Source organism: Chironomus tepperi, unplaced genomic scaffold (assembly GCF_022539635.2).
Source record: "Chironomus tepperi strain 1889 unplaced genomic scaffold, CSIRO-AGI_Ctep_v1 contig_376, whole genome shotgun sequence".
NCBI classification, from domain to species: domain Eukaryota; kingdom Metazoa; phylum Arthropoda; class Insecta; order Diptera; family Chironomidae; genus Chironomus; species Chironomus tepperi.
Genome location: NW_027226498.1, coordinates 1,097,993 through 1,116,720, shown reverse-complemented (window position 1 = coordinate 1,116,720; position 18,728 = coordinate 1,097,993). Strand labels below are relative to the sequence as shown.

The window sequence follows — 18,728 nt, the reverse complement described above, 5'->3', positions numbered from 1 at the left end:
CATTTATTTTACGATCGCGACTGCATTCTATGAAGATAAACAAAAGGTCTTCTAAATTTCTTGACCCTTTTCTTTTTCTTCGTTACATTTGACCCTTTCATTATTCTTTTAAACGCTGACCATTGTCCATCAGCGATGTTTTCTACACGTCCATCAAGTTGGTGCAAAGTAAACAATTGATTTTATAAAGTTGATAACATTAGATTTCCATCCTATGTAAGTGTGATGTAATTCAAGAATATTTTCGCGCGTGTTTTCATGTCTGTTAAACAGATGACCAGTCGACCCTCCATAACAATTTTTCCAGATGAGAAGGCCTGAATGATTAGAGCGTTTGCTGAATTTTTGCTTAGTAAAATAGTCGTCACAAAATCAACCAAGTCTTTATTTTTTCGTCCTTTTTCTTCCTGTTTTTATTACAATTGCAAAGCCATATGTTTACCATTCTGTACCACTCTAGTGCAGCAGAAAGTTTCTTTTCTTCTTCTTTTCCTTGCGTACAAATCGGAAACAATAGGAAATAATTCCGGAACAAAGTATAATCATTTTACTTCTTCTCTGTTCCTTTTATTTAGTGACTAAGGAACAGAAATAGTTTCTTTGCCAAGTTAGAAAGAGGGTCGAAAAATAATAAACAAAATTTCGTGATTTATTAAGCAACAACATATGCTTTGATATTACTTTTGCAGTTGTCCTTCAAGATCTTCCATTAATTTGACAAAACTGATTGCAAAAAATATTGAAACAAAGAAGAAAAAAGTTTAAAAACCCGCGAAATTACATTTTAATACATGTGCACTTCCTTCTTTTTAAATCTACTTAAGATGTCTAGAAGGAATATGAGAAGGGTTGAAGAAATGAGATTTACCACACAGGAACAACAAAAACTTACTTTAAATTCCTGTAAAATATAAGAAGAAAAATTTAAAACCCAAGCAAATAGACTAGGTAGATACAATTAGCTGCACATATTTGTAAATCCTTTAAAAGGGATGCTTGGCGCAATTTTCATCAATTGACATCAGCTGTGTGCATAATAAGAAGAGAATTACAGGAATAAGTTCCGTTTTAGAATTGCAAATGAGGATGATAACAGCTACGAATAATTATACTTCATACCAAATTTGTGCATTGATACTTTATTAAAATTTTGCATATTTCAATCAAATCAAGAGGAAGAACTGTTGTTTGCTATTGAATGAGATGAAATGCATTTAAATGCAAATCAAATTCTAACGTTTTTTAAAACTTCTCGAATCTCATTTCTGAATGAAGAATATCTTGATTTCAGACTAGAAAGTAAAGAATACTTCCAAAAAAATAAATATTCTTCTTTGCCCAGAACACAAATTTTAGGTTCTTTATGGAAGGGTCATATACGGTTCACGTCTAGAAAAGGGTCGATCTATTTGCAAAAAAAGCATACAGCAATGATAAATATGCAGGTAATGAAAATTTGATACGGTTTTCGATCTTCTTGATATTTTGAGAGACGGAAAAAGAAGAAATCAAGATTCTATGACATTCGTAACCGTCAAAAGAGAGAGAAACAGGAAAACGATTCTTATTCGTGTGTATTTTCTTAAGTTTATTTTTTGTTAGTGCAGTTGCTATGGGATGTCTTACGTAGACTATTTGCAGTCAAGTTAATAACTTTCTTAGGCTTGTTTCAAAAAATGTACTTAATTGACTTAAGAGATAATGAAGAATAAGTAAAATCTTTAAATAAATTGTGTAGACTTTACTAAAGGGATTATTCTTCATGCAATGCATAAAGTATGTAGGTATAGCTTATTAGACATCATTCTTCATCTTCAAATGAATTTTGATCTTGTTATTTCATAATATTCATAAGAGAAGCTTGCAATTTCGATGGGTCAGTTATTAAAATTAGCTTCAGATGGATGGAATTCATAAATGTGTGAAAAACATACAGCTATAAAAATTGGTTTTTGAAAAAATAAAAATATTGTATTAAAATAAATAAATATGAGAAAATTTCAGTTGGTAACCATAAAAATATATATCCATCTATCGCATTTTTTTGCATCTGCCATGCATGAAGTTAATAAACAAGATAGAGAAGAAAATTTGTTCCTATTTTTATCCCTGTCTTGATAGCGTCAAAACTTAAGGGGTTCTATTTTATTTTCCATTCCTCATCACCTCAAGAAAGTGAGTGCAGTACGAGAATTTTACAGGGATCCTTTTCAAAAGACTTGCTTTCTTGTGAACATGTCTTAAATGTATTTTTTTTTCACATTAAAATAAATCCCTTCGTCAAGCATTGATAACTCTCCTTTCCATTTTCTTAAAATTTAAACGTGATCAAGGGAAGTTTTACAATATATGCTTAAATAACAGAAATTGTACAAAATATGATATTGAAGAACATCACTTTTATTTTTATGCATCTTCTTGATTCTTCAATGACTCATGAAAAATATATTTATTTATTGATGATGAATTTTTTCGATTAGAAAGATGAAGAAAAATCCTTTCAAATAATTAAATTAATGGACTCAGTCGATTAGATATGACGGAATGAAGAAAGGGATGCTCCAAGACGTGATGCATTAAGTGTGTCTGATAGATATTCAAAAACATGAAATAAAACACAATCTATTTCATTAGAAATTTACATGGATATAAGGAGATAAACTACAACAATCCCGTGCGACACAAATGAAGAAGACTCCGGAACAGAACATCCACATAGATGTCTAATTTAGGAAGGTTTCCAAACGATATTAACAAAAAGAAGTTATCAAATTAATTTTTGTACCTTTTCATTGCTTCATTCCATTAAATTTTCCAGCGAAAAGTTAAAGTTTAAAAGGCTTAGAATTGCATAACGGTCATTGAAAATTTGAAAATTATTTGATTGAAGCTTAGAGTCAACTTCAAGTTGATTGAAAAAATATAATCCGCACATTAAGTAAGAAGGAAAAGAAGCATTTAAAGTCATTTTTGAGAGACTTTCAATTAACTAAAGACTAAATATTAACTAAAAACAAAGAATAAGACACGAAGGATCTGAGCGAAAAGGAAAATAGTAAATATAAGGAAGAAATACCTAAAGAAAACTGAAATTTTCTAATTAAATAATTTTCATAAGGTTTTGAACGTTGTTGTCGTGAATTTGGTGCTTATTCAAAGATTTGGAAAGAACTAAGGTGAAGAAATTGTGGACTGGTTAAAGACTAAAATAGGTCTGAAAATTAAAAGTGAAAACTGGAAAATGTTTTTCTTATTGTGCAAAAACGAGTATCAAATGTTTAGTGGAGCTTGACTGGAAACTTTAGTGTTCCGTGGCGAAGCCTTCTCCGTTTGTGTCACTCGGGAATGTCAATTCAATGAGTAGTTCGATGACAAATTCTATTTTGAAACACACTTAATATAACTCCGCGCGAATGATGCATGCATGTGTTTTAGGGTAGTAAAAATATCGTTTGTTTCATAACGTTCATTCTTCAATCAACACAAGCAACTAAGAAAAGATTATTAAAGTGGAAGAATCAGTATTGCAGAATTCCGTTACCATAAATTTTTTCCGTTCCCTCTTCTCATTCTGGGACTTGTTAAAAATATTCATTTAATAAAGTTTCTTTTTTTATCAAAACAAATAAAAGAGCGACATATGGATGATGGTGATGATGATGTGAAAAATATAATAAATAAATATCCATATTCATAAACCGACCGCACACAGCAAGAGAAGGAACAGAACTTATGAAATCTAATATTTTTATTTGAGCTTAATTGAGTGTCTCATATTTAAATATTTGCTGTGTTTTTAAGAAAATCTCGTCTTAAAGAAATGTTATGAATGCCACTTGCAATATTTATTGAAGTACTAAATTTGCCAGAAGAAGAAAAATCGGTTCCCAGAGAAATGCACTTTAATTTATTAAAGCGTAAAAGGCAGTAAGAATTATTGGGCGCCAATAGTTGCATTGTTTATAAAAAAATTAAATTCCCATTCCTTTGCCTAATAGCCAGACATAAAGAGAAGTGAATCTAGTTACGCTCTCTGAAACTGATTGATGCTGATGTTGCTTTTTTGTTGTTTCACAATTTAGCAAAAAGTAGTTTTACAAAAAAATTCTAAGAAATTGTAAGATAACAAAAAGGAGAAGAAGGAGAAGAAAAAATTATTTTTCAATGTTTTCTCAAGTAATTACATATTTAAAAGGATCTTTCTTCTATTGAACAATAGTTCTTTTTTACCCATTTCGACCTCCCATTGATGTGGCTAGTGACTCTGCAAAAAAATAAAGAATCTTTAAACTTATTTAAAAAAAAAATAAATTAGAAAATAAAATGTAATGAGGATTTTTTAAATGAGAATATAGAAACTCGATATAGTCAAGAGTCCTTTAAAGAGAGCATCCTCAAAATGAACAAGGAAAAGATTGATTGTAATTTTGCTGTTATCGATCATACTTTATTCTTTTAGTTTCCTTTCTTTTGGCGGGAATTTTGCGATCTCTGTTGGATACTGTTGTGCATTTATTGTAGCAAGTGTCACCAGAGCGCCATGGATTCCTATGTCTACCTGTCTACTTGTACCTCTCATAAACTGATAGCACACTGTGAATTCTCATGCATAAATTATCACACAAGTCTCATAAAGTTAAGGCGTAAAAATTCTCAAAAATATGCATAAGGAATAGAATGACAAGAAGGAAGCCTTATGCCTCATAAGTATTGGCATTAATTGACAGAAGTTATGTGGTATTTAATTCTGCAAATGTAGAAACCAATAATCACCATGTCAAATAAATGGACACTCTTGAATATGCTAAAACAAATATTTCACTTTAAAGTGACAGTTCTAAGGATAGATGTTTATCGATTATCAATTTTCAAACAACGTACGGCAGCAAAAGTGGAACATCTTTGAAGTTTGAGATATTTTATGCTAGTTTTTGCGGCATTTTGCGATGAAAATTAAAGGTCGAGTGAGTTTCTAAAGAATCATGATGTAGTTTAATGGATCTGACGCCCATAGAACATAATTTTTAACCTGAAAATTGGACAACCATCAGACAGAGAATTTGTTATGTGGAAAGTTTCAATCATCTGATTTCGTATTTTTTTAAAAGAAAAATGATAAAATATTGCACTCATGAGAAAACCAGATGACGAAGGATGGCAAGTACAATATTTTAGGTCCTTTTAAATCTCTTTTTCGAGATTCCTCATATTTCAACATGTTGCACAAGTCCATAACTGAAAATTCACTTGTAAAAATGAATCGCCGACTATGCAGCCAGTCTTTTTAATTTTTTAAAATGTAAACTGATCCATTAGAGCAACGCAAAATTCCGGATGTTGTTCATTGCTTAAAAGAGGATTGTATGGTGCCTCAAGGGAGGTTTTAAAGTAATTTATGCAAAAAGTTATGAACTGCCATATGACAAATGACATAAATTTTATGGTTTCTTGTCAAAAACGAAATCCAAGTGGATATTTAATTGCTTCTGAATTTTTGGCGCGAAGTCTATGTTTAACTGATGGATGCTAATAGATTTGTTACAGAGATTTTAAAAAAAGCAATAGAAGAAACACAGAAAATGGGTCTTATTTGTAAATCTTAAAATATTCTAACCACAAATTCTTCTTATTGTCAAAATCTGAAACCTATAATTCATCAGGTGTGCCTCCAATTCGAATCCTGTTTTGGCACAAGCCAGAAAACAATAAAAAAAACGGCATACAATAGATCACCTACAACTACAAAAAGATTCTTGCTACCTTTTTTTAACAAAATATTTTTTTCTTACCTGTTTTATACTTTTCAAGAGAAACCATTCGACAGGAAAATTGTTCAAAAAATGGCCAACAATAAAGTGATTATGGATGTAATTATGCATACAGAATTTTGTATATGGCATTTATGGCATAAAAATTTGCGCGCCAAATAACCTTTTTAACAAGCAAATTAAAGTGTATCAATGTCTCAATTCCTTATCAGATAATCATGTTACAATCTTTACACATCATGTGAAGTTATTCACATAAATAAGTCATTGGCATACATATCGATTTATATTTGATTTGTTTCACTAAGGAATAAGAATAGTGATTTGTTTAAGGAGCAAGTAAAGGCTCCACATGAAATCTTTACATAACATCAAACCTGTTTTATAGACGATATAGAATGAAATGAACATCAAAAAAATACAAACACCTTTATAGAGGAGAATATATGGTGGTAAGAAAGCCTTTTTGTGAAACATACTTTTCTTACTGATATGTAAATGGTCCGCTGTAAAACGTTTTCTTTTGATGGTTCTTCTTGCTTTATTTTATTTTTTCTTTCTTTTTAACTTCTTTTTCTGAGAGTGGACGATGTTTCTTGCTATATTTGTACGTATATAATTATGTATGTATACATTCATGAGGGTTTATTGTTGTTTCGGTTGAAGGAATGTTTTAATGAAAGAAATACAGAAATCACCATAGAGTTGCCTCAGAACATACATACTTTTGAAAATTTATGACCGCAAGCAATGAAAAGATATAGAGAAATTACAGAAATAACTTTTAAAGAAAGAAAAAAAACCCTTTTGCTGCTATTAAAAACGTGAGGCCATCCAACACATTATGGTTTTTCAATTTACTCAATGCTTACCTGTTAACTATTATATAAAAATACACTAGAGCTATTTTATACATATATGTAGCACAATAAATCACACATTTAATTCCATTACGAACAGTTTTAAGTCCTTTTTTATCATTCAAAAATTGAAGGAATATCTAATCCTTTTATACTCTTACTCACAATAAGTCTTAGCATTTTTAAAAGTAGGAACTAAAAATTTCCTATAACTTAAGTATTTTTTCCGATCATCACATATGTTGAAAGGTAGTTGCGATAGCGACCAAGCGACTTAGAACCAAGTGACCGCCACTTGGCGAAAACAACAAAATTTTGCCTAATAGCACCCACTTGGTTCTATGCATACTGCTAGCAGTCACCGTAGTGACAAAATTTCAATATGTGAAAGACGGGTTTCCAATAATTTTTCAAATAAAGTTCATTGATCGGAAGGTACAAGTCAAAAATGCTTCCTTCGTTTAGTGTAAAAAAACGTGTGAATATTTAAATTCCCAAAATTTACAAATCTAATTAGCAATTCCAGAAGCCCCACCATGAGACCCTTCGAAAGGTATCGTGATTAAAATTTTCAATCTTTTTAACATTTTAATTTATTATATGTTGAGTTTCCAAAATTCAAGATCTGAAATCAAATATAGAGATATGTATTTAGAAAATAGAAATCAGTTGAGCATAATTAATGATGTAAAGCGCTTAAGAGGTTTTGAAGGGATATCTTCATATTTCTTCCACGAAAAATATTCCATTGCATAATATGCTTTGATTGATTCAATTCTTTTTTCATAGAAATCTGAATGGGAATGGAAGATCAAGTCAAATTGATTGGGTGACGAAGATAAAAAGGACATGCACTAACAATAACATATTCCTTTTTATTTATAAAGTTTGGTATATTCAATTGTATTTTAAGGCGCTTCTCTTTATGGAATTTATTTCTATTTATTATTCTAGGATGGACCTTAAGACGAAATTAAAGAAGATTGATAAAACATAAGTTGAAGAAAAACATCAACGGTTACAAAAATTTAACAAGTCACTGTTTATTGTTCATCTGAATATTTTTCAAGGAATCATCATCTCTTCAAGAAAGGAAGGCTTGTAAGATGAAAAATCAAAAATCATATTTCATGCTGGAGTCAGACAATAGCTGATGGATTATATTTTAACTCCACCATGAAGGCTTCAAATTACCTTTTTTATTGTTACTACAAATATACTGTTTAAAAATTCTTTCGAGAATTCTGATATTGTATACATATGAAGTCCAACACTACATAAGGATTGCATAATAATCGCATCGAATAATTTCTTCTTTTTCTTTCCTTCAAAACCTGTTTTGATTTCCTTTCTTATGTGACTTTTATGCTGAACACATCAAAGAGTGGAGCATAATTGAATTCGCATACTTTTCTTCTTGCTCTTTATTATCGTGCAACATTTTTTTATGTTTTTATGCTTTTGTTTTTAAAGAAATGGACAGTGTCATTAACCTTGTGCGGATGAGAATTACTGTGCGATTCTTCAAAAATTGCAATTGGAAGATACATTTTTGAACTCCTTGAAATATATGCGTTCTCATAGATATGCTGTATGGAAACTAATTCCAACGGTAACATTATTCGCACATGAATTCTTCTGGTTCCGTCAGGAAAGCCCTTCATTACATTCATTCCCTTTCTATTCTCAAACTAATTTCTGTCCCATCACATTAGAATACAAAGCATCTATTCCCATAAAAGTATAACGCATATTTATATAAAAAGGACTAATATCTAGGCTAAGGGGTATTAGAACTAATCTTTAGAAAAGAAAAAAAATTCCTGAACAGGACAACAAGAAATTGTCTTTTGTTCCTCAACCCCATTTGATTATCAAGTTTCAAGAAAACATTAGATAAATTACTCAAAATAATTTCTCAGATGTACAATAATTATTGTCAATGTATGCATGATATGAGAAATTTTGTATAGCCGTTCCATAATTCACAGCGATAAAAAAAGAAGAAATATCTTTATATTCAGCAGTTAACAGACATGTTTATCTTAAAAAGGGGTACAGAAAGTATATAAATCTGTCTAAATTTATAAGATGAGTGCATTCTTTGACGGTGAAAGTCCTTTATGACTTAAGGCCACTTTTATTTGGTCTTAATGTCCCTTCTTTTTTAAAGTTAATTAGTTGATTCAGCATTAAAGTAAATGGACCAGTTAAGGATGCTTCAACAAAATAGAACGTGAGATTGTTATGACAATGAAATGATTTATGCAAATTAGACATCCTTAGTGAAAGTGAAGCTGATGTTTATGTAAGAGAAATAATAAATGAATTAGCTCGCGTATGGATGGGAGAAGTTATGACCCTTTTATGAAAAATTGCTTAATAATGGACTTACTAATCAGAATTTTTTTTATCGATTTTATTATTTTAATGGTTTAATCAGGAGATATACACAAAAAATATCTAGAAATTATTAGAATTTTGCGGTTCCCACGTGTTGAAAAAATCTGCTACATGATCAAGATAATCTCGTTGCCAATTTAAGTTTTCTCTCGCCAATTCTCTTAAATGACCAAATTGAGGTATTGTTATACCTCCACTATGAACGAGATCTATAATCAAATCCTCAAATTCTCTAAAAAGTTCTTGTGAACCGATGTACATTGCAACATTTGTAAGAGCATTGTTAACAGTATTTGCACTTATTTGAGACATTGCCTCAAAGTTTTCTCTAATAAATGTCATCATTACTCGAACTGCGTGTTCTCCATTTGAAGCTGATTGAGATAGAATTCTGTTTTTTTCTGCTGTTGACAATTCAATACCGGGAAGAAGAGCAGTATTAAGGAAGCTAAAGAGCAAATCTGTATTTTGTGTACATCCTAAACCAGCAATCATTCTTGTTCTTTCTGCAGAATCATAAGTTTGGAATAAACGATTTTTCATTGCAAGGAAATGAAGAACATTCGCAGTACGCATTCCATTACAGTAAATTAATTGCACATATTCAGGAGCTATTCTTTTACCATTTTCAAGAAATGCTACCAATTCATTATTTGTTTCTCTAAGACATTCTTCCAATTGTGCCCCACATGCTAATGATATGACTAAAGATCTTCCATAGCGATCAATATGTAGTTCATTATCCCGGAACTCAACTCCAAGTTTATTAAAATATCTAGCAGTATTGTGTCTAACAAATCCTTGATATTGTGAATAAACACTTGAGCTTATTAACCAACGATTAAGAGAAGTTTTTGCACGATTAGCAGCTACCCATGGGAAGTAGTCAACTTCTTGCCACATATAGTTCATCAATTCAAAAATGATTCCAAAATGTACTCGTTCACCTCTTGCCAAATGAAAAGCGTCATCAATAAGTTGAACTCTATTCCTTACATGAATTACTTCATAGTCTAAATTCAATTGATTGATAATTCGACTCCACAACTCTAAATCATAGTTGACTCGATAATAATATGCTTGTTGGATATTTAAAATAATCCAATCTCCTTGATTAAACATTTTACTCATAGACGAGTTTTGGAATGTGTATGTTCTACCAACTTCCCAAAATTCATATGCTAATGTTGATGAAAAATCAGGAACTGAAGCGGTAGCATAATTGAGTGGAATTGACCAAAGGTTTGTAGACGTTTCAAATCTATCATAAAAGAATCTTTCTTGAGTAACTAAAAATCCTCCAACAACTTGAGAAAGAGTGACAACAGGAAATCCAGCTTGATTCTCCCATGTTCTCATTAATGACGCTACATCAATAGAAACAGAGCTTGGATTTGCGTCAACGCTGCGCTGAATAGCTGCATAAAGATGCCCTGGATTTGCAAAATTATCAAAGCGATCATTGATGAAGTTACGTTCTCCAGTCTGCCAAACGGATGCACCAAAAGCATGCATGAATGTATGAAGCACACTTCCAGCTATTAGAAAAAGTAAACAAAGTCTGTATTACAATATCACGTCTACATTTTGGAGAAATTTACCTTTATTGTAAGCGACCCAATCAAAAAGAAGATCAATTGATACTGGATCCTCGACATAGTGGGACATTGCTCGAATATTTGGATTAGCATCGACTTGTAAGACAGGGTGCATCACATCAACTAAGAATAAGTCATCGTATCTTTCTTCTGGATAAGTAAAATGAGGCAAAAAGTGCTCGTATAAAGTTGCAAAACCTTCATTTATCCACTAAAAAAAGAGATGTAAGCTACACTTCAATAATAATTAATTTAATATTTACCAAGTATGTCCACCATTCAGGACAGACAATGTTTCCAATCCATTGATGCTAAAAATAAATAGATTATTTGATTATCAGACTTCCTCTGTAATAAATAATTTGCGCGCAATTTTGATTTTTTAAGATAAGGAAGTTGAGATAGTTACGTATCTTTAGCTTTTTAAGTCTCGTACGCGTATGTTATCATTTTCAAGTGGTTTTCGTCATTGAAAGGTATGTGATAAAAATAAATACAAACCAAAAATTCATGTGCTATTATAGTAATGATGAATTCCTTATTTCTTGTGGTCCTAATTAATGGATCAAAGAGTAGAAGTATTTCTCTATAAGAGACAAGTCCCCAGTTTTCCATCTGTAAATGACATAAATTTTATTAAAAGAAACATATAGAATTATGATTCTTACAGCTCCAGCATCAAAGTCAGTAATAGCAATTTGATCCATTTTTGGAAAAGTATAATTAATTCCAAAATGTTTTTCAGAAGTCAGCATAAGTTCAGGACTAACTCTTAAAGCAAGTTCTGCTTCATTATTATGAATTGATTGTGGTTTTGCGTAGACTCTTTGAGGAGGTACGACAGTTGCATCTTCGTCATAAATATAGTCACTCACAGTAAATGCAACTAAATAAGTTTGCATTGATGAAACTCGTTGAAATTTAGTAACTACATAACCATTGATTGGACCAGGTGTAATTGATTCAACAGGCATATTTGAGACTGCCATATATCTTTGATGATGACGAATTCTGATATCAAAGGATGTTCTGATTTGTGGTTCATCATAACTTTTGATAATAACAATTTTATTTTTGATTAAAAGCACATTTACTTAGGAACTTACCATGGAAATGCATGTCTTGCATCTGTTGCTTGGAATTGTGTTGTTGCAACCCAAATTCTCTTTCCTTCTTCATTGAGATAACTTGCTCGATAAAATCCATAGTCATCTGTTCTTAATAATGCACGATATCGAATAACAACCTTATATTGATGAAACTCGAGCAACGTTGCTCGTGGCTTAATCACCAAAAATTCAACTTCTTCTATTTGTTCATAATTTACGTTTGATTCAATTAGTCTGCCATTGAAATCGAGTAAATCAATACTGGCTATTGTTGATTGACGGTAGTGAACGGTAATGGTCTCAGTTGCTTCAAGTACTCTTATGTCAATTGTAACAGTTCCGAAAAAATCAAAGTTTCCAAGATGTATATCAGTTAACAAAGAAATGTCATAATGAATAGGCACTGTGTTATTTGGTAATCGAAATGATAAAGCACTTGGAGTGAATTTTGGAATTACGACATCATCCAAATTAAAACCGTCTTCATTAAATCGATTAAGTTTCACTTTAGGACCAGCACTAACATGATAAATAATGAATATATTAATTAGCAGAATAAATTTTAACCGCATCCCGAAGTATTTGCTTTTTCAATGCTTCAACTTCGAACACTTAATTACAATTGAGTAAGATTGCAAATTTATATTTATACCATTTCCTTAGTTTTCCTTATCAATACTTGATAAAGGCTAGAAATAAGATAAACTTCTTCTTAGTGTCGAATTGTTTTCTGATACGTGAATTACCCAGATAATTTTTAATCTTTGACTATCAGCAGTAATGTCGAAAAGATTTTGTCTACTTGTGAATTCATCAGAATTATTCTGTAAAGTTTAAGAAACTAACTTAGTAATTGAAGAGCTTGATCTAAATATTTTTGACTTCAATTGTGAAGTTTCAAATCAACGTGGAAACAACGGGAAAATAAACATCTAAAGAGTTGCTACTAAGAATATTTCAACGGTCGTTTAATATTCAAATTATATTTGCAACTTCAATTAGTTGATTTTCCCTTTTTTAGTTGTTGACCCCTTCATATAAATATTTTAGTTTGCTTTATAGCTTCAAACAATAAAAATCATCCTTTCTTAAATCCGTAAGGAAGTTCTCTAGTTATATTTATTTGAAAGTAAGCATTGTTGTTTTAACTCCTCAACAATTGTACAATGACGTCGATTTCATAATCGACTAAATGGATAAGCATGAAAAATTGGACTCTATGCTGATCATGATGATGCGAATCAAATCTCAAATAAATATCTTGTCATAAGTCCAATATCTTGTTAAATCAGCAAACAGAATTGCTAATAATTACAAAAAACTGAAATCAACGAAACTGAAAGTAAAAAGAATTTCATCTTCTGTGTCTTGGTCTTTAATAAACCAACATATGTTTATTTTGCCCTGGAATGTCTGAATGAATACATGTGTCTTAAAAATAATACTTAATTCATGTATTCATTGATATCATTTTCTTAACCAGTTATTATTGCTTCATTTTAGCGAATAAGAAATAATTTCTCAGATTCTTTATTTTTATTTGAATCCAATTATTATTTTGATCAAATTATATCTACTTGATAATTATTCCATTCAAGAGAACTCCTTTCGAAGAATAAGAAGTGAAATTCGTTAAATGGGCAATAAGAAGACATTAGTTATGTGTGGGTCTATTTTGAATTTGATTTCGCGATAATTCACATCACATGTGTAAGTATTCAAAGAAATTGACTGTATAATATACATTCTTAAGATACTTTATTGTAAGTGTATTTGTTTTGGCGCCAAAATTTTCATTCCGGTTTTTGCCGGTAAATCTTTCAGAATGGAAAGAAACCACTTCATATTTATATTTATATTTATATTCATGTCTTATCACATTCGTCTATTCATAAAAAGCATTTACTTAGGCAATAACTAAAGCGATTTGTGTGGCTTAAGTATATACATAGTTGCAGGAAACCTGATTGACAATCATTCATGATATTTTAGACTAGAATGAAATTTCAGAACTAAGTTGGAATAAAATGTTGATAAAAATATTATGATCATGGGAGAGAAAAAGAAAAGGAAACGATTTAGTTCAAATGACATCATCACTGCCACATGCAGAAATATTTATGAGAGATCACAGAGCATTTTATTAAGCAACAACCAGCGTTCTTAATTTTATTTACAATTTTCACTGCTGGAGGTCAAATGAGCTTGATGTTCATTGAATACAAAGTGTTTTAGTGATCATTGAAATTAACTCTTCTTATTATTAATTCCTGGATCGTGTGAAATTTACTGACTAGAAATTTTTATCTTCACTGCCTTCATACTTAAAGTTTTTTATCCTCTTCGCATGATCTTTTGTTTTTACTTATTCCTCTTGCAACATGATACTTTAACGCGTAGGTGTAGTGAAGCTAATGGTTACTTAAAGGCATATAAACCAGTCGAGAGATAAGATTAGTTAAATTTTCGGAAGTAAACAGTTTTGATTTTTCAATGAATTTGCTTTAAAATAAGAAGATGAAAAAATTGTGTCAAATCAACACGTAAATTGAATTTTTAAATTGGCATTGACCTAACGTTCTCAAAATCTACATTGTATTTATTAGCATGTAATGATGTGAGAGAATATGTATACATAATATTTTGAAAACTGAAATGATAGCAAATAGAAATGTGACACAAATCATATCAAAATATTTGATGTCCTACACAAGCAATATGAAAAGATTTATGAAGCAAAAACCAACACAATCAGACATTGCCGTTAGAGCAGTTTTTTATTTATATTTATATATATGATAATAGGAATATGCTTCAGTTGAATGAGTCAGGAACGAATTTTTGTAACAGATGATTTAGTTCCAAATTTTGTTTACGAAGAAATTCGCACTCATTTTCGAGAGTTTCGCGTTCCCTAAGTACTTTCAGATAACGTTGAAGACCATCTTCAAGGACACCCCATAATTTTTCACGCTCTGGTGGAAATACGAATGACTCGAAACATGCTTCCACATCTTTTTCTTCAATCAATCGAGTTATGGTAGATTTAGTTTTACTCATTCTTGACGAAATATTCTCCTTAGGCCTGTAAAATGATTAAAAAAGATTAGCATATACGTTTTTATAGGAAGTAATCACATCTTATGTACATTAATTTGTCAAGTGATGTCTCGTGATCTTTTGTGAATTGAACTAATGCTTTGTAAACATCAAATGTCGTTATCTCCAACTCGTGATCATCTCCAAGACATTCCAATGGTATTTTCTCTGGATATCCTTCACTGAATGGATTTGTTGCACATTTTATGCATCTTGTAAATGGAATAAAGTAACTTTTAATAAAATCAATTTCTTCAGACTTATAAATTCCTAAAGCATTGAAGACAGCATCGAGATTAACTAATGTTTGTTCAGTTCTTGTATATGGCGTTAAAAGATGCTTTAATTTACTTTCGATCAAAAAACCGGAATTGTCAGCAATTGCTCGAAAAATAATTCGTAAAAGCTTTTGTTCCATTAGCTCTTGGTCACGAGTTCTTTGGATTGTTTCAAAATTTATGGGTACAATTGACTGAGATTCATCAATATCTTCACACAAGCTTCCTTTAAGAGTCTCAATTGCAGCCTTGTACGAAATTAAATCTTCTTTTCTGACAATATTGATATTTGGATCCTCCCATTCAATTCCTAATTGCTGTTCCCATAACATTCTATCAATTTTTAATACCTGATTTAATGCATCTTCGCATTCTTTGAAATTCATATCCCAAACTGTCATAAATTTTTTATTATTTTGTTCAGCAAAAAGATCACTTTTTCGCTCTAAATCAAGAATCTTGGCATGCAATTTCATTATGTCAGCTGTAAACTTTTTCGTCTCAACTATACATGTCGATTTGGCTTCCTTTAATTTCCGTTTCAATGAAACAATTGTATCGGCGAGCTTTGAAAGACGACGCTTTTGTTGATTTCTAACCATAACATTTTCATCCTCACGTTTCTTTAGAACTTGAAAATTATAATCGAGCTTCTCAGAATTCAGCATGATATTGCGTTTAAGTTTCTGTACTTCTATTTCCAATGTTTGGTTATCATTTTCAAGTTTAATTTTTGTAGCTCGAATTAGCTCCTCGTGTTCTAACTGAATACGCTGTATTTCTTGGAGGTAATATTCTGACTTTTCTGCTTCACGTTTCATTCTCATTTCTTCATTTGCTTCACGTTTTTCATACATTGTTTCCCATTTCTTTGTAGTAATAATTTGGAAAATCTTTCGTTCATTCTCAATTGTCTTCTCAAGTATATCCAAATGCTCACGATATGTACGTTTCATTACTTCCATTTGCTTATCAATTCTTTCGACTAAGCAGCTGATATCATTATTATATTTGTCAAGATCTTGTAAATATCGAGTATCAGCTGAATTCAATTCTTCACGACATTCATCAATTATGGACATTTTACGACCAATTAGCTCATTAATCCTGTCCTTTTGTCTCTGAAGACCTTCATGAATAGACATCGGATCAACATCATCACCAACTGGTGGCCATTTTTGAGAAATTTCCTCGAATTTTGCAGTGGACGACTGTGACTCTCGCTGAAGATCATTGAGCAGAATGTATCGTAATTCAGCTTCACGCATTCTTCTTTGAACCTCACGACGATCATTCGCCAAACGAATATTTGTAATCGCATCAGTTCCATTTTGAACCAGTTCAGAAATCACTTTATCACTATCTTCTAATTGCTTTTCTATTCCAATTTTATCTTCTTCATACACTTCTGTCACTAATTTTGGCATTTCATCCTTTCTTTTTAAAAATTCTTGAATAAATGATTGCCGTTTCTCATCTAAAATCGCAGATTCTACAATTCGCTTCATTATGGGAACTTTTGTCTCCTCACTTTCGTTCGTGTCTGCTTCAGACTCTGCTTCCATTCTGAAATTTTTATTTTCCTTTTTTTGCTTTTTCAATTTACAACCCTTTTATTTTTTATATATTATAATAAAACTTTCCAATAGATTACAACAAAAGTATTTTAGTTGTCAATGTCCTAAAACCGCGAGTGATATTCACTATAGTGAATAAATTTTACCAAAGGATAATATTTTTACAATATAAATAATTTCTATGGTTGCTTAGAGAACATGAACGTATGGTGAATTTATCGATTGATAACGAACTTTTTCAACCCCTCGAAATTGTGAATGTCTAGCAAATTATTTAGACTATAAACTGATCAATGTCTGGCTTCAACGTTATATAACTCAGTTTTGTGTAGGAGATTCCATTTTTTCCATCATCATCATAATTAGGTTCAACATTTTCTTAGTTCTTTGTTTTCATTACTTAATAATTAATTATATGCTGAGTTAAAACCCTTTTCACTGTTGGATACGATGAGAAAGGTTTTAATTTTTTTTTACTAACTCAACATTTATGTAACGAAATTGATTAAAATGAAATTTATGATTTGTGTGTATCATGTAGTGATTCAAATGTTAATGTTGTTTATTCATCGTTCTATATATCATTCGAAGAGCTGTTTCATCCTCACGTGTGATATGTTAGCTATGAAACAAGATGCGTTATAAAAGGCAAAATTAAATTTATATATAAATATGATAAAGACACCAGCTGCAAAATTTCCAGCATTCAACGTTTGTAATGTAAGTGCTTTATGGTGGTGCTTTATTGTTTTGTAAAACAGGAATCTCCCTTCATCGTTCGAATGACGTATTTGTATGTATGCAGAAGGGGTGTGCGATGCTATATATATATATATACTCGTGCGTTTATGTATTTTGAGTCGCAATTTGCTGTTTATGTGGGTTCAATGCATTTCAATTATGAATTGGAACTAATCACCAGCATTGTTTGCATTTTAACGGATTTTCTTTACATTATTATGTCTTGTGTTTTTATTTCTATTTCTGTAGTGCAGTGCGATCACCTCAAATTTCTCCAACTTATGAAATCAGATACAAAGAAATTCATTCATAAATACACTTTCAAAGGAAATTCCGTGAAATTTTTAAGGAAACACCATAGAATTACATGATAAGTGAATTTCAGACATATTTCATGGGAATTGCGCCAGTTCTTATATTACATACATATAACAATAAATGCTAAACGATGATATTTTTTGACAAATATGTATAAATTGGTCAGTTGTCGGTGCCATATGACGTTTATTTTTATTTTTTACTTTCTGTTAGAAATGTGACTATCATGTTTCTTTGAATTCCCACGAATTTGAAGAAAACGAAGTTTATTGAACTTCTTTTTCTACTTTTTTGTTCATTCATTTAATTAAAATAAGAACAGCTTTAACAAAAAAAAAATCCCTTACAATGAAAAAAAGTACCTCTAAGTGCATAAAATTAAAGGAATATTTTCATTTAACATAAAAAATGAATGAATGAGAGCATCATAATGCCTCTTGCATACATATCGCTCTTATTAAAAATTAAACAAAAATAAAATTATTCATGAGACACATCTCATGTGTTCCTTATTATTTATTTTTTGTCGTCTCATAAAACAATATTGCAATGATTATGAAGATACAGAGAATAAGACAAAAAAAATGCTGAGGGATATAAAAGAATGGATTTCTTTTTTTTTCTTCATGTTTATAAAAAAAACTGTTACTACATAAACATTATTTTTTATGCTGAGTGAGAGAGAAGAAAAAAAAATGATTTCATGACATTTCAACGGAAAATTTGGTAAGTAAATGGTAAGACAGATCTGATGATCTTGTCAGACCAGAATGATAATTTTTAAGATTGCTCTTGTAATACTCTGTTTAATTAAATCATGTGACAGCCCTTTTATCGTTAAATTGCATTATAATTTTCCTGTATTTCAACAGCAGTTCTATCCAAATATGCCATTAAAAACAGGGAGACTTACTTCTTTAAATTCAATTCAGGTTGGAATCAGTCAAACGAGGCGATTGAATCAAAAAACGTAAAAA

The 18,728-nt window shown here is 30.8% G+C and overlaps 2 protein-coding genes across 2 annotated transcripts; both read right to left on the bottom strand.

Annotated features, from left to right (window-relative positions):
* Window positions 1–9,019: 9,019 nt before the first annotated feature.
* On the bottom strand, window positions 9,020–12,358 carry LOC139095791 (aminopeptidase N-like). Its single transcript, XM_070647259.1, has 6 exons — window positions 11,736–12,358; window positions 11,298–11,679; window positions 11,131–11,244; window positions 10,893–10,940; window positions 10,633–10,840; window positions 9,020–10,569 (listed from the first exon to the last, which is right to left on the bottom strand). The coding sequence occupies exons 1-6, from the start codon at window positions 12,308–12,310 to the stop codon at window positions 9,092–9,094; spliced, it is 2,805 nt and encodes a 934-aa protein (XP_070503360.1). The 5' UTR covers window positions 12,311–12,358; the 3' UTR covers window positions 9,020–9,091.
* Window positions 12,359–14,552: 2,194 nt separating this feature from the next.
* LOC139095752 (dynein regulatory complex protein 1 homolog) lies at window positions 14,553–16,680 on the bottom strand. Its single transcript, XM_070647217.1, has 2 exons — window positions 14,888–16,680; window positions 14,553–14,823 (listed from the first exon to the last, which is right to left on the bottom strand). Exons 1-2 carry the CDS (start codon window positions 16,678–16,680, stop codon window positions 14,553–14,555), a joined length of 2,064 nt encoding a protein of 687 aa, XP_070503318.1.
* Between the last annotated feature and the right edge of the window lie 2,048 nt (window positions 16,681–18,728).

What these genes read in the sequence shown, in the direction of transcription:
- LOC139095791 (XM_070647259.1), bottom strand. Translation starts at nt 12,310, where the DNA reads ATGCGGTTAAAATTTATTCTGCTAATTAATATATTCATTATTTATCAT. An exon ending in TAATAGCACATGAATTTTTG is followed by an intron (nt 10,941 to 11,130) that starts GTTTGTATTTAT and finishes ATTTATTTTTAG; the next exon opens with CATCAATGGATTGGAAACAT. An exon ending in TTGGGTCGCTTACAATAAAG is followed by an intron (nt 10,570 to 10,632) that starts GTAAATTTCTCC and finishes TTTTTCTAATAG; the next exon opens with CTGGAAGTGTGCTTCATACA.
- LOC139095752 (XM_070647217.1), bottom strand. Translation starts at nt 16,680, where the DNA reads ATGGAAGCAGAGTCTGAAGCAGACACGAACGAAAGTGAGGAGACAAAA. An exon ending in ACATCACTTGACAAATTAAT is followed by an intron (nt 14,824 to 14,887) that starts GTACATAAGATG and finishes ATCATTTTACAG; the next exon opens with GCCTAAGGAGAATATTTCGT.